We start from the raw sequence: 15,399 nt of genomic DNA, 5'->3' as shown, positions 1-15,399 counted from the left end.
AAGATAGTCCCTTCAGGAACATACGCATTCCCAAGTCATATAGCTCAAGTGACAAGACCACTCTGGTGGGATGTCACATCCTCTGGAAATGCTTGGTGCACACACATATCCTAAATGACTTCTGGGAGGATACTCTCTGAGGTTCAGCAGAAAGTTTGATCAAAAATATTTATTCTCGGGCTTCCCTGGTGGCGCAGTGGTTGAGAGTCCGCCTGCCGATGCAGGAGAAACGGGTTCGTGCCCCGGTCTGGGAAGATCCCACGTGCTGCAGAGTGGCTGGGCCCGTGAGCCATGGCCGCTGGGCCTGTGCGTCCGGAGCCTGTGCTCCGCAACGGGGGAGGCCGCGATGGTGAGAGGCCCACATACCGCAAGAAAAAAAAAAAAATTTATTCTCGGGCTTCACTGGTGGCACAGTGGTTGAGGGTACGCCTGCCGATGCAGGGGACGCGGGTTCGTGCCCCGGTCTGGGAGGATCCCACGTGCCGCAGAGCGGCTGGGCCCGTGAGCCATGGCCACTGAGCCTGCGCGTCTGGAGCCTGTGCTCCGCAACGGGAGAGGCCACAGCGGTGAGAGGCCCGCATACCACAAAAACAAAACAAAAAAAACCCGCCAAAAAAAAAACAACAACAAAAAAATTATTCTCAACTAAGATTCATGAAGGCTTTTACCCCCAAGAAATGTATAACATGATGGAGTACCAGACACTGACTTTTTTTTTTTTTTGCGGTACGCAGGCCTCTCCCGTTGCGGAGCACAGGCTCCGGACGCGCAGGCTCAGCGGCCATGGCTCACGAGCCCAGCCGCTCCGCGGCATGTGGGATCTTCCCGGACCAGGGAACGAACCCGTGTCCCCTGCATCGGCAGGCGGACTCTCAACCACTGCGCCACCAGGGAAGCCCGACACTGACTCTTTTGATGGACACTGCCACGATCCCAAAAGTTCTAGGCCACAGACAATAAGCACAGATCTTGCTCAGGGCTGCCAGGTGCTAACAAACAACATTTAACATTAACCAGCAGCATGTCCGACAAGTTTCAAGACCATGGTCACTCCCACCTATGGATGTGGACCATCTTCTCCGTTAAGGTAGCCAAGTAGCTGTTATGGTTCACCTGAAATGGGCAGATGTCCAAGACAGGCTGATCAGCCTGCAGTTCCTGCAGCAACGAGCCACTGCCAGCATCCCACAGCTAAAAAAGAAAAGCAGAGATAAAGGTCAGCTAGGTCCCTTCAATTCAGCTAGGGACTTGCATTCTTTATCATCACATAACTTTGAAAGCACTTCAGAGACAGCATTGCCTGCGGAGCAAAACAGACTGTCCCTAACCTTCACAAGGTGGCACAAAGCCAACACACCTGACATAGGTCATGTATGGCCTCACCTACTAAAATCAGCAATTAGTCTACCTGTGAGTGGATCTGAAAACCAAGCCTAGTATTCACCCCTTCAATCTATGTGCCAAGAACTCTTTTAGGGAAAGAAGGGTCAACAAGACAAAAAGTCCCTGTCTCTGCCCTCATGGAGCCTATATTCTAACTGGTGCTTTCTTCTCCTTTAAAAAAGTTTTTTATTGTGGAAAAAAAAATTAATAAAAAGTACAATAGTACAATGAGCCATCTATCACCCAGATTACTAAGCTTTTACCATACCTGCTTTATTGATTTTATTTTTTTCTTTGCTGACATCATGTCATTTTACCTTTATAAACATAAGTATACATCTCTAAAAAAAAGACATCTTCTTGGGCCTTCCCTCGTGGCGCAGTGGTTAAGAATCCACCTGCCAATGCAGGGGACATGGGTTTGAGTCCTGGTCCAGGAAGATCCCACATGCTGCTGAGCAACTAAGCCCGTGCACCACAACTACCGAGTCCGCGCTCTAGAGCCCATGAGCCACAACTACTGAGCTCGCACGCCTAGAGCCCATGCTTCACAAGAGAAGCCACCGCAATGAGAAGCCTGCGCACCGCAATGAAGAGTAGCACCCACTCGCCACAACTACAGAAAAAAGCCCGTGTGCAGCAACGAAGACCCAACGCAGCCAAAAAAAGACATTTGCTTTAGTTTCTACTGTACAGCAAAATGAATCAGCTATACATGTACATATATCCCCTCTTTTTTGGATTTCCTTCCCGTCTAGGTCACCACAGTGCCTTAAGCAGTTTCCTGTGTTATACAGTATGCCACGTAAGACTCTTTACATTTAAATTAAATTACATAAAATTTTTACAATTAACTTCTTCATTTACATTAACTACTTTCAAGTGCTCACATGGCCCGTGTGACATAATTGGACAGTGCTGCTCTATGGGTTCAAGGACACCACACAGAAGGCATCGTGTGTTTCATTTTGCCTAACATCAAGTAGCGCTTTTTTTAAAAGGTAGCGCTTTTTTTAAAAGGTTCACAATATGGCCCATGAGACACTATAGCTCACATAAAAAGAGTGAGGTCCATCTAAAGATATTGGTATGGAAAGATATCCAAAACAGGAAGTTAAATGGGAAAGAGCAAACTATAGAGTAGTATGTATCAATGAAGTGTGACTTGTGTAAAAAATAAACTAAGCAACCACACATACACACGTATGAAGATACATGCAATTATGGAGAATTTTGGCTCTTTGCTTTATATAAGTCAGTATAAAAAGCTGACAGACTACTCACCAGGGCAGAATTTGACACTTCATCCCCGGTACACACCAGGATGCCGCCATCATTCTCTGGATTTTGGAAAATGGCACTTTTGGTCAGTAGTTTGCAAGTGGGTCCCCCACGGAATGTTTGTACAGGATGGCAGGAGCAGATTGGCTCTCCAGCATCATCCAGCTTATAGGACATCTCCATGAGTACACTTCGTAAGGTGTTGTAATTTTTATCTATGAGACAGAGAAATCAGTATTGATCCATGGGGATGGTCCAAAGAAATTAGCCAAAGGTTAACTTGGTTACCAGTTAGTTGAGTGGAAAGGGCACAATTTTATCAAACCATCATGAATAGCTACAGAGCAAACATAACAAGAACAAAATAATACATCACAAATGAAATTCAGAACCCTAGGCTAGGATGAAGCAAGTTATCTACAATAGGTTTTTGTATATGAGGGATACAATTCTGAGAATGAGCTAGCCTTTTTAGGAAAAGCACAGTAACCGGCCAGACCTCTGTTTGGGTTTTTGTCTTCCTTAAGGGTTCCGACTACAAGGTTTTTTCCTTCCCCCAGTCAGGACCCCGTTAATCCCTGGAACTGTACATATGAAGTGAGCGCATATTAGTACAGAAGGGGAAACATACACAAGTGGTTCTGCTGGGAGGCAGACAAAAGCTAGCGAACAAAATGGGATCCTCAAGCTTTCTGAAGTCACAGCAAATCCTTGGAGATAGAGGACCTAGATGACTAAAACCAAAAGGGAAAGAAGAGTCTGCTGAAGCAGCTTCTCAGCTCAAACAAAACTTAAAATGCTTAGGTCAATCCACAACTAGCAGAAGTATGAGCACTTTAATGACTTTCTCTTATAAAACATCTGCCTGACCATCAATATAGCTCATCAGGAATTTAGATTCATACCTTTCAGCTAGGAAAGACCAGTGAATTTTAGCATGGTTGGTAGTCAAGGGTTGCAGTCCTGGTTCCGGAGGCCATGAGAAGTTCAGCTGGCTAGGGCCACTACGGTTGTCCATCTACTCTTCACTTACGTTTGTTGGCCCCAAATAAGGAAGAACAGCTAATAGCCTAGAGTCTGGGCTCTCTACATGACTCCCCTTATCTGGGCCTTTCTTTTAAGTGAAATGAGGGGCAAGTAGAAAACATGAAACTGATCTAAGGGTAGCTCAGTGGCTTCAAGCGCAGGTCTCCTCATTCCACTACTGTCTTAAGTCACAGGGGCTCCTAAAGGGGCTAATTCACTTCCAAGGAGTACCTGGCCAAGTATGTCCCAGTTCACACAAGTGAGGAAAGGGAGACAGGCTCTATGGAAGAACTTGGGGCCACTGTCCTCACTGTAGTAGCAAGAGCTATTAGTCTGTGAGGGGCTTACCAGTACCTCCTGAAGGCTAGGACAGGCTCTCCTTTTCTCCCCTCTACCAATCTGCTCCCAAACAAAACAAAGGTCCCACGAGGACATGCCAACAACACTCACCCGGTCTGTAGGTCACAAGACAGTGCCGGGTGCTGCTCTCTGTCTGAAAGTCTATGCAGCCCCCAGGCTCCATGGGCAGCACATGAGGCCAATGAGTAAAGCCCATTTTCAGCTCCCAAAAGGAAGCATTCTCCAAGCTTCCAGCCAACACCCCACCATATGGAAATGCAGCCGAGGCAGCTCTGGGTATGTATGACAGGGATACCAGCGGGCATCTGAAGGGAAAGAAAGGAAATCATGCCTCACCTTCCAATACTTGGATTGCTCCAGACCCCACTACCAGGAGCCCTTGAGGACTTTCCTAACTCTATAGAAAAGGTTAAAAAACTTCTGAGGGTCACTATCCTCTGATAGCTAATAAAACTACCAACCCACTCTGCAGAAACAAAAGAGCATACATATAATATTCCACATTCAGTTTCAGAGGAGACACCACATGCTCTAAAAGCAACAGGAGAAAAATGGACTAGGAAATTTAAAAGTACAAGATTACAAACACAAGATCTGATTGGCGTGAAGCTTCTGGAAATGGGGTTAGCCACATACACAAGAAAAGTCAGGAAGGAAATTCAGCTTATACATCTAATAAACTAAAGCTTCCAAGCTGTAGTTGACAGACCCCCTCAATTAAAATCCAGCCTAGGGAATTCCCTGGCGGTCCAGTGGTTAGGAATCTGTGCTTTCACTGCTGTGGGCCCAGGTTCGACCACTGGTCAGGGAACTAAGATCCCACAAGCTGTGTGGCACAGCCAAAAAACAAACAAACAAAACAGCCTAATGCAACTACTTTTTAATTCAGAAACAGGATTGTTTCTTTAGAGATTTTCTAAATGTCTTTCTTCAATCATATGACCCAGACTGCACGCCAAGAGTTCTCTCAGAAATATTAGCCTACAGACTATGTTCCTATGAACTCGTTTCTGCTAAAGCTGCCAAAGTGATCATGTTGCCTGCTTTGTTTCATTTCCTTGTCATAATGAAGCTAACCTAAGCAAACTAAAACAAAAACGAATACATATTCTTCCCTTGCTATTTGCTGTATTTTATTGTCTACTCTACGTGGATCCTCTACATCAATGGCAGTCACCTTGTCTGCCTGGAGTTCGTATTTGTATCAACTTACATCAGTCAACTTCAGGCCCATGAACCACATCACTGAAGAACGGTTCCACTCAACCCAAATGAAAAGAAAACCCCCCAGTGTTGAGGCTAGGTTTCAGTAAACAATTATTACTATAGTGATGTCTTTATGTTCAGATTGCTCTACCCGCTTCTTGTACACTCTGAAGAGCCAAAGTGATGCTGGTGGCTACCCATCCTCAGAACCTGGGCCAACTTCACAAACCTCCCAACTCTATGACTGGATTATAAATGGATAAATCATAGTAATATGGTATTCTTAGACCAAGTTGGTTCAGCTGTGGATCAGGGAAGTTTTAAATCACTTTTTTTTTTTTTTTTTAATGTGGTACGCGGGCCTCTCACTGTTGTGGCCTCTCCCATTGCGGAGCACAGGCTCCGGACGCGCAGGCTCAGCGGCCATGGCTCACGGGCCCAGCCGCTCCGTGGCATGTGGGATCCCCCCGGACCAGGGCACGAACCCGTGTCCCCTGCATTGGCAGGCAGACTCTCAACCACTGCGCCACCAGGGAAGCCCTAAATCACTTTTTATGGGGCTGCTCTTTACTGATCTCTTCCTGTGTGTTAGACATGTGTCTATTAAAGCAAGACTGTGCTAACCATATTTCACAGATGAAGCTCATAACAGGCCAAGAAATGTGACCAAGGTCACACAGCTCATAAATGGTGGAGCTGGGTTCTGAACACAGATCTGATTTCATTTTGGCATGTTGGGTGAATCTGGTTATATTTGGTACCAGAACTTTCTACCATATGAACTATCATGAACACAAACTCTAAGGATCTTACTGATTCTGAAGTGAGAATAGATCAGTGGACTCAGAGAACTGCCCTCTGTTAGGAATTCTGATCAACTGTGAAACACTCTCAAAAGACAGGATTAATACAATAACAGTCTAAGAGAAAGCTGTTACCTACAGGTGGCTCCTTACCTAGCTTTCTGAGGTGCTAACTCCTGGATATGAGAGCTTGTGTTTCGAAGGTCATACAACAGAATTGAACCGTTGACCAATCCAGCATACATGTAATTGTTTTCATCAAGACACCAGCAGCAGCTCCAGACAGGACGTCCAGTATTGTAAGTCTGGACCACAGTATTTGTCTCCAGGCTGTGGAGTTAAAAAAGACTTTTACAACTATGCATTACAAAAATCAAATACAGAAGAAAGATGTAAAGATTATCATTTTAATGATCATCCTTTAAGAACATAACCACACACCAAAACTATCTGGATTCCCAATTTCCCCTAGGGACTGCCCAGGTAACTCCTTTTAATGCTAAAATATTTGTTCTGGGGGACACAGGTTTTCCTCCTGAGCTGTAAGGAAGTAAAAGAATAAGTTAAAGGGACAGATAGACAGTACATTCCCTACTCTACCCCTATTACCTTCTCCATAGCTACCTATTACACAGGTAATCAATATTTAATATTGAAAAATTAGAAAACACATATAAGAAAAATAAAAATAAATTATAATCCAATCATCCAGAGGTAGTCATTAATAACACTTTGCTATTTAACCTTTCTTTCTCCCCCTATTTTTCAACACTACTAAAATAAGTCATAGCATATAGATATACATAAAACATAATGGTACATTGATTTTGGGGGTAAAATTAAGCTGAAGCATTCTTGAAAAGTCAAAAGGTATATCAGGCCTGGAGCAGGCATCATGACGTCCCTCAGATTTAGCTACAGAAATTAAATAAGAAGCCAACTAAGAGATATCTAATCAGAACTACTTTTTTTTTTAAATTAATTTTTATTGGAGTATAGTTGCTTTACAATCTTGTGTTAGTTTCTACTGTACAGCAAAAGGAATCAGCTATACGTATACATAGATACCTTCTTTTTTGGATTTCCTTCCCATTTAGGTCACCAGAGAGCACTGAGTAGAGTTCCTTGTGCTATAGAGTAGGTTCTCATTAGTTACCTATTTTATACATAATAGCAATAGTGTATATATGTCAATCCCTATCTCCCAATTCCTCCCACCCCTTTCTTTTCCCCCTTGGTATCCATACATTTGTTCTCTATGTCTGTGTCTCTATTCCTGCTTTGCATGTAAGATCATCTACACCATTTTTCTAGATTCCACATATATGTGTTAATATATTTGTTGTTCTCTTTCTGACTTCACTCCGCATGACAGTCTCTAGGTCCATCCACGTCTCTACAAATGACCCAATTTTGTTTCTTTTTATGGCTGAGTAATATTCCATTGTATATACGTACCACATCTTCTTTATCCGTTCCTCTGTTGATGGACATTTAGGTTGCTTCTGTGTCCTGGCTACTGTAAATAGAGCTGCAATGAACACTGGAGTGCATGTGTCTTTTTTAAATAATTTATTGATTGATTGATTGGTTGCATTGGGTCTTTGTTGCTGTGCGTGGGCTTTCTCTAGTTGCACTGAGCCGGGGCTACTCTGTTGCGGTGCGCTGGCTTCTCATTGCAGTGGCTTCTCTTGCTGTGGAGCACAGATTCTAGGCGTGAGGGCTTCAGTAGTTGTGGCACATGGGCTCAGTAGTTGTGGGTCATGGGCTCTAGAGTGCAGGTTCAGTAGTCGTGCAACATGGGCTTAGTTGCTCCGCGGCATGTGGGATCTTCCCGGACTAGGGCTCGAACCTGTGTCCCCTGCATTGGCAGGCGGATTCTTAACCACTGCGCCACCAGGGAAGGCCGCAGCATGTGTCTTTTTGAATTATGGTTTCCTCTGGGTGTATGCCCAGTAGTGGGATTGCTGGGTCGTATGGTAGTTCTATTTTTAGTGTTTTAAGGAATCTCCATACTATTCTCCATAGTGGCTGTATCAATTTACATTCCCACCAACAGTGCAGGAGGGTTCCCTTTCCCTTTTCTCCACACCCTCTCCAGCATTTACTGTTTGTAGATTTTTTGATGATGGCCATTCTGACCAGTGTGAGGTGATACCTCATTATAGTTTTGATTTGCATTTCTCTAATAATTAGTGATGTTGAGCATCTTTTCATGGTTGGCCATCTATCTGTATGTCTTCTTTGGAGAAATGTCTACTTAGGTCTTCCGTTCATTTTTTGACTGGGTTATTTGTTTTTTTGATATTGAGCTAAATGAGCTGTTTGTGTATTTTGAAGATTAATCCTTTGTCAGCTGCTTCATTTGCAAATATTTTCTCCCATTCTGAGGGTTGTCTTTTTGTCTTGTTTATAGCTTCCTTTGCTGTACAAAAGCTTTTAAGTTTTAATTAGGTCCCTTTTGTTTGTTTTTATTCTCATTACTCTAGGCAGTGAGTCAAAAAAGATCTTGCGGGCTTCCCTGGTGGCACAGTGGTTGAGAGACCGCCTTTCAATGCAGGGGACACGGGTTCGTGCCCCGGTCCAGGAAGATCCCACATGCCACGGAGTGGCTAGGCCCGTGAGCCATGGCCGCTGAGCCTGCGCGTCTGGAGCCTGTGCTCCACAACGGGAGAGGCCACAACAGTGAGAGGCCCACGTACCGCCAAAAAAAAAAAAAAAAAAAAATCTTGCTGTGATTTATGTCAAAGAGTGTTCTGCCTATGTATTTTTTGTGTGTGTGTGTGGTATGCGGGCCTCTCACTGTTGTGGCCTCTCCCGTTGTGGAGCACAGGCTCCGGACGCACCGGCTCAGCAGCCATGGCTCACGGGCCCAGCCGCTCCGCGGCATGTGGGATCCTCCCAGACCGGGGCACGAACCCATGTCCCCTGCATCGGCAGGCGGACTCACAACCACTGCGCCACCAGGGAAGCCCTATGTTTTTTTTTAAAATAAGTTTATTTATTTACTTATTTATTTTTGGCTGCATTGGGGTTTGTTGCTGCACATGGGCTTTCTCTAGTTGCAGTGAGCAGGGGCTACTTTGTTGCGGTGTGTGGGCTTCTCATGGCGGTGGCTTTTCTTGTTGCGGAGCACAGGCTCTAGGTGTGCGGGCTCAGTAGTCGTGGCATGCGGGCTCTAGAGCACAGCCTCATTAGTTGTGGTGCATGGGCTTAGTTGCTCCATGGCATGTGGGATCTTCCTGGACCACGGCTCGAACCCATATCCCCTGCATTGGCAGGCAGATTCTTATGCACCCCCAGGGTAGTCCTCTGCCTATGTTTTCCTCTAAGAGTTTTAAAGTGTCTGGCCTTAAATTTAAGTCTTTAATCCATTTTGAGTTTATTTTTGTGTATGGTGTTAGGGAGTGTTCTAATTTCATTCTTTTACATATAGCTAGCTGTCCAGTTTTCCCAGCAACACTTATTGAAGAGGCTGTCTTTTCTCCATTGTATATTCTTGCCTCCTTTGTCATAGATTAGGTGGCCCTAGGTGCGTGGGTTAGAACTACTTTCTAAAAGATAAAGGCATGAGATAAAGGCATGGAGCACACTCAGATCTGGTTCAGGGTACTTGCAGAGCATGTGAAAGATAAAATGTAGTAACTGAGGGTTACTGATGAGAGCAGTCATCATGGCACCCAGGACAATGAGCTCCTGGTAGGTAATTCTGTCAGGCACAATCCGGGAACAGACAAGGAATAAGCAGTCCCAAGCTAGTATGGTGACTCCACGGTGTCAGTACCAAGGCTCCCTCCATATTGTCATTCTACCAACTCTAGGGTGTTACTCTCACCTGCATGGCTTAAGATATATTTTGTAACATATATAATTTTAAAGAAATGGAACACCACACGTTCTGTTTTGTCACCAGCTGTGTCCACTTTTTAAAGCAATACATTTTAAATTCAATGAAGCTGGATTTGAGAAGACAATGCCTTAGACATCTCCCATCCCACCCCCACAAAAGCCAAGGTCATCATAACACAGATAACTAATTTCCACACTATTCAACCCTAGGCAACCCAGGGCCCATCTTCCCCACAAAGCACTCACCTGGTCAGTTTAATAGTGTTGTCTAGGGAAGCAGAGAGAAGTAAGCCTTTGGATCGACTGCTGAAAGCCAGTCCACGTATCTGTTTGCCATGCACGGGAATATACTGACTGCTTTTCATGTTGGCAGTACTCAATATCTTAACACCAAAGCCTGCCAAAGACACGAGAGTGAAACAGATCACTGAAAGTCAATTTAGGGCAAAGCAAGCTACCATTTCAAGTAGGTCCTTTCTTCACCTTTCTTGGCATGTCTCTGGGAAAAAGCTAGTCGAACAAAGAAAATAAAAATTCCCCGGGGTTCTAATTTATTTTAAAAAATACATTCCATCCCAAATATCTATCAATAAGTGAATGATAAACCATTGTATATACATACAATGGAATACTACCCGACAATAAAAAGAAATGAACTACTGATAGACACAATAATATGGATAATCTTAAAAAAGTTATGTTGAAAAAAGCCAGACTAAAAAAGAGTAACACTGTATGGCTCCATTTATGTAAAATTCTAGAAAATATAAACTGATCTATCATGACAGAACGTGGTTGCCTGGGGATGGGGAGAGGAGGGAAGGATAGGTGGATGATGGATTACAAAAGGGCTTGAGCAAACTTTCAGGGCAATAGATATGTTCATTATCTTGACTGTGGTGATGGTTTCAGGAATGTATACATATATCAACACTCACCAAATGGTATACCACATTAAGTATGTGCAGTTTATTGCACATCAATTATACTTTAATAATAAAGCTGTTGGGGGAGAGAGAGAAAGACACTATTCCACCTGAACCACAGATACTCAAGATGTAGAATAGATAGTGAACAAAAAAGAATGGAGATAGGGCTTCCCTGGTGGCGCAGTGACTGAGAGTCCGCCTGCCGATGCAGGGGACATGGGTTCGTAACCCCGGTCCGGGAAGATCCCACATGCTGCGGAGCGGCTAGGCCCGTGAGCCATGGCCGCTGAGCCTGCGCGTCCGGAGCCTGTGCTCCGCAACGGGAGAGGCCACAACAGTGAGAGGCCCGCGTACCGCAAAAAAAAAAAAAAAAAAAAAAAAAAAAAGAATGGAGGTAAGTAATTTCTGTGTCAGGTGGTCAAGATATGTTACATTTTTCTGAAACTGAATGAAAACAGATGACATCAAGTATGCTAATCAGTGTACATCATTCCAAGAGAGGAAAAGAAAGCCAAAAACTTGTCCTTTTAAATTTATTTGTTACTCTGTTCTCTTGTCAGGTTATGGTAATACAATTATTTTTACCAAGTATCTATTTTACCTGAGTTATACACAAAGAAAATTTGTCAAATCCTAGATTCAAGATCACACTTCTGCTTCACTAGGGGAAAAAGTGAGAGAAAGTTTACCGTGTTTTCTCCTGAAACAGAATTAGGAGAGCCAGAAAAACAAACACAGAAACTACAGGCTTTAAGTCAACAAGGGAACATGAGTATTTGCCCAGTTAATCATTAAAGGAAACAAGAGGAAATTAGCATCATCAGTCTATCAGGAAGAGCTAGCTGTGCAGTATGGAATAGACACATTAAGAAATAAAGGAACAGATCACACCCAATTTGGGGAAACAACTGGAAGAAATAAGTATTTTTCCAATTAATGGGCAAGGTTTTATATGATGATAAATCTTTTTATTAAAATTTTGAATGGGGGGCTTCCCTGGTGGCACAGTGGTTGAGAGTCTGCCTGCCGATGCAGGGGACACGGGTTCGTGCCCCGGTCTGGGAAGATCCCACATGCCGCGGAGCGGCTGGGCCCGTGAGCCATGGCCGCTGAGCCTGCGCGTCCGGAGCCTGTGCTCCGCAACGGGAGAGGCCACAGCAGTGAGAGGCCCACGAACACCCCCCCCCCAAAAAAAAAAAAAAAAAAAAAGAATGGGATATAGGAACATTATAAACAATCCTTTTACTTTCCCCTCAATTGGAGCCTCCTGATAGCTTCTCAACTCATAGGTAATATTAGTGAATAGAGAAATATAAGATCATGTAGGGATTCCACCACCAATCCTATATATAGCTAAGTGTGGGGGACACAGTTTTGAAGCATTTGAATGTAACTTCGAAGTCGGGGGACAGGAAATCAGGCTGAAGCAGAGGGACCTGACAGTTGACAGAGATCACTGAAGACAGCAGGAAAAACACCTACAACGCTGGGCATGTGAGATTTGGCTTTCAACATTAAGACAGCCTAAAATTAAGCTTGAAAAGCACGCCAAAAAGATAAAAGCAGTATAATATCAATAAAATAATAATGTTCCCAAAGTCTGTTATTTGGAATTTGTCAATTTGAACACTACTGAAAATAAGCGCTAAATCTTGTTTTAACTTGAATTAGAGCTTGCGGTAGTGTTTTTTCAAATATTTCTAGTCTAAAATGAACCTGTACTTTAGTGGGACATACAAGAATGATGTTCTCATCCTTGGACAACCCACACTTCTAAGTATATCTTCTCTCACTTTACCATGGTTCAGTATCTCTACCCTCTTGGTGAACAAATTTACAGAATGACGTCAACAGACAGCACAGACATCTCTGCAGTACCCTGAAGTATCTGTATTAACAGGAAAGTGACTAGGAAAAAGTGATTTGCTGGGCTGTGGACAGTGTTCACCTACTAGTGAGTCCTGGATTCTTCAAGAAGGGAGGAGAGAAATAGAGTCCAATAATGAACATAAAAACTGAGGTTCTGGGGACTTCCCTGGTGGCACAGTGGTTAAGAATCCGCCTGCCAACGCAGGCAACATGGGTTCGAACCCTGGTCCGTGAAGATCCCACATGCCGCGGAGCAACTAAGCCTGTGTGCCACAACTACGGAGCCCGAACTCTAGAGCCCACAAGCTACAACTACTGAAGCCTGGGTGCCTAGAGCCCGTGCTCTGCAGCAAGAGAAGCCACTGCATCTCTTAAGCCCATGCACCACGATGAAGAGTAACCCCCTCTCGCCGCAACTAGAGAAAGCCCACGCGCAGCAACGAAGACCCAACGCAGCCAAAAAATAAATAAATAAATGTTCCTTAAAACAAAACAAAACAAAACAAAAAAAACACCTGAGGTTCTGGACTATTCACCTGGAAGGAAGGAGGCCTGAGGAGAAGGCTGTGATACTACCAGGCAGCTCAGAGCATCATAGTATGTCATGACTCGGCAGTTTCCTGTTTGAGACACTGTGAATGTCTTCTGGAAATGGTACTTGTGTTGGCTCTGGCTGGAGGACAGGCTGCTTCGGAAACGTGCTTGGGAACTCCCGGTCAGCTGTGAAATCTGACCCTGATGCTGCACGATAAGTTTTTTCAAGTCCTAAAACGAAAAAGATTTTGTAAATGTGAAGCTTTTTCGTTTGGTATTCCCCTCATACACAATTCCTTGATCTAATACAAGAATATTTCTTATCCTTTACAAGAAAATGTTAACATGAATCCTAAAGAACTGCTGCAGTTTTCACAGTATTTCAACAAGCAATTGAAATAGGGAGAGAATGGAATCATAAAGCAATGAAAGTCCTAAATGGTCATTTTGTCTGAAATTCTTATTTAATTGGTAGATTCAAGGAAGTGAAATGACTTAAACAAGTTTTGATTATCAGGTGGCTGTTCAATTTTTTTTAAATTCACACTGCAGGGGCTTCCCTGGTGGCGCAGTGGTTGAGAGTCTGCCTGCCGATGCAGGGGACGCGGGTTCGTGCCCTGGTCTGGGAGGATCCCACATGCCGCGGAGCGGCTGGGCCCATGAGCCATGGGCGCTGAGCCTGCACGTCCGGAGCCCGTGCTCCGCAGCGGGAGAGGCAGCAACAGTGAGAGGCCCGCGTACCGCAAAAAAAAAAAAAAAAAAAAAAAAAATCACACTGCAGTAGAATTCATCATAAAGCATGTTATATAAGCCCTAATCAGAAATAAAGAGTTGATCATGTTTACTTTCTGAAAAACCTGGTAAATCCTATTCGTATCTGAGATGAAACTAAATAATATTTAGATGCCTTCTTAATTCCTACTCCAAAAGTTCTTTGGATTAGAGAAGGCAAACTTACCTGAACACGACTCTGAAGCTTAGTGCATTCCTCAGTGAGGACTTGAAGCTGGAGCCGGCACTGTGCCGATTCTAACTCAGCCTTCTTCCTTAGCATCTGCTCCTTTTCTAAGGAACTAGAGGGGGAAAGCCAGCAACAGGTGGAGATTAGAAAGGCTAGAGAAGACTTCTCATCAAGATGACATAGTAAATTCATGCTATGATATACACTTTGCTGTAAATATGTCATGATAGTGAATAAAATATAACAAGTGAAAAATCTCTCAAGCCCAGAAACACTACAGAAAAGTATCATGCAGGGCTGAACTCAGGAGCCTACTGGGGTGGGTCTCAGTGTTGAAGTAGGCAGTGATGACCAGGAATCTGGCTCTTACTAGGGAATGGGGACCTAAAATGCAAAATGAGGGATTACAGCCAAGCTCACCGCTTGAGTTAGAGCCAAATTATAAAAGAGTAAAAACGACCTGTTAAAAGACCAAGGTTATCTACTGGATAAAAAGAAAATAAGGTACTGGTTGTTCATCAGATATTCAAATTAAAGAACACTATAAAAAGAGGCTGGGGGCTTCCCTGGTGGCACAGTGGTTGAGAGTCCGCCTGCCGATGCAGGGGACACGGGTTCGTGCCCCGGTCCGGGAGGATCCCACGTGCCGCGGAGCGGCTGGGCCCGTGAGCCATGGCTGCTGAGCCTGCGCGTCTGGAGCGTCTGGAGCCTGTGCTCTGCGACGGGAGAGGCCCGCATACCGCAAAAAAAAAAAAAAAAAAAAAAAAGAGGCTGGATTTCCCTGGTGGCACAGTGGTTAGAAATCTGTCTGCCAGTGCAGGGCACATGGGTTCGAGCCCTGGTCTGGGAAGATCCCACATGCCACGGAGCAACTAAGCCCATGTGCCACAACTACTGAAGCCCACGCTCCACAACAAGAGAAGCCACCGCAGTGAGAAGCCCGCACACCACAACAAAGAGTACCCCCCCCAGAGAAAGCCCGCGTGCAGCAACAAAGACCCAATGCAGCCAAAAATAAATAAGTAAATTAATTAATTAATAAAAAAGAGGCTTAAGTTAAAAAGATAGAAAGTATACACTAGGCAAATGTTAAAAAAAGACTGATTAGAATTAAAAAGGATGAATAGGCACAAAGAGGAACAATGTGTAATGAAAGGACACATTCACCAGGAATAAAATTCATAAATCTGAATGTTTC

General features: G+C 44.1%; 1 protein-coding gene across 2 annotated transcripts in view; it reads right to left on the bottom strand.

The window, feature by feature from the left end:
- Positions 1-901: 901 nt before the first annotated feature.
- RFWD3 (ring finger and WD repeat domain 3) overlaps positions 902-15,399 on the bottom strand; it is a 40,212-nt gene continuing 25,714 nt past the window's right edge. For both annotated transcript variants that reach the window (XM_081217248.1, XM_081217249.1), the window contains exons 7-13: positions 14,199-14,313; positions 13,243-13,471; positions 10,155-10,305; positions 6,213-6,389; positions 4,141-4,355; positions 2,668-2,879; positions 902-1,191 (exon numbers count right to left, since the gene is read on the bottom strand). In XM_081217248.1, coding sequence (XP_081073374.1) covers positions 1,048-1,191; positions 2,668-2,879; positions 4,141-4,355; positions 6,213-6,389; positions 10,155-10,305; positions 13,243-13,471; positions 14,199-14,313 — 1,243 coding nt within the window. In that variant the 3' untranslated portion in view covers positions 902-1,047. The remainder of the gene's footprint in view (positions 1,192-2,667; positions 2,880-4,140; positions 4,356-6,212; positions 6,390-10,154; positions 10,306-13,242; positions 13,472-14,198; positions 14,314-15,399) is intronic.

The sequence above is a fragment of the Mesoplodon bidens genome (assembly GCF_964165515.1).
Source record: "Mesoplodon bidens genome assembly, chromosome: 18".
Classification (NCBI taxonomy): domain Eukaryota; kingdom Metazoa; phylum Chordata; class Mammalia; order Artiodactyla; family Ziphiidae; genus Mesoplodon; species Mesoplodon bidens.
The sequence above is the reverse complement of the archived record's forward strand: the minus strand, read 5'-3'. Positions and strand labels throughout refer to the sequence as shown.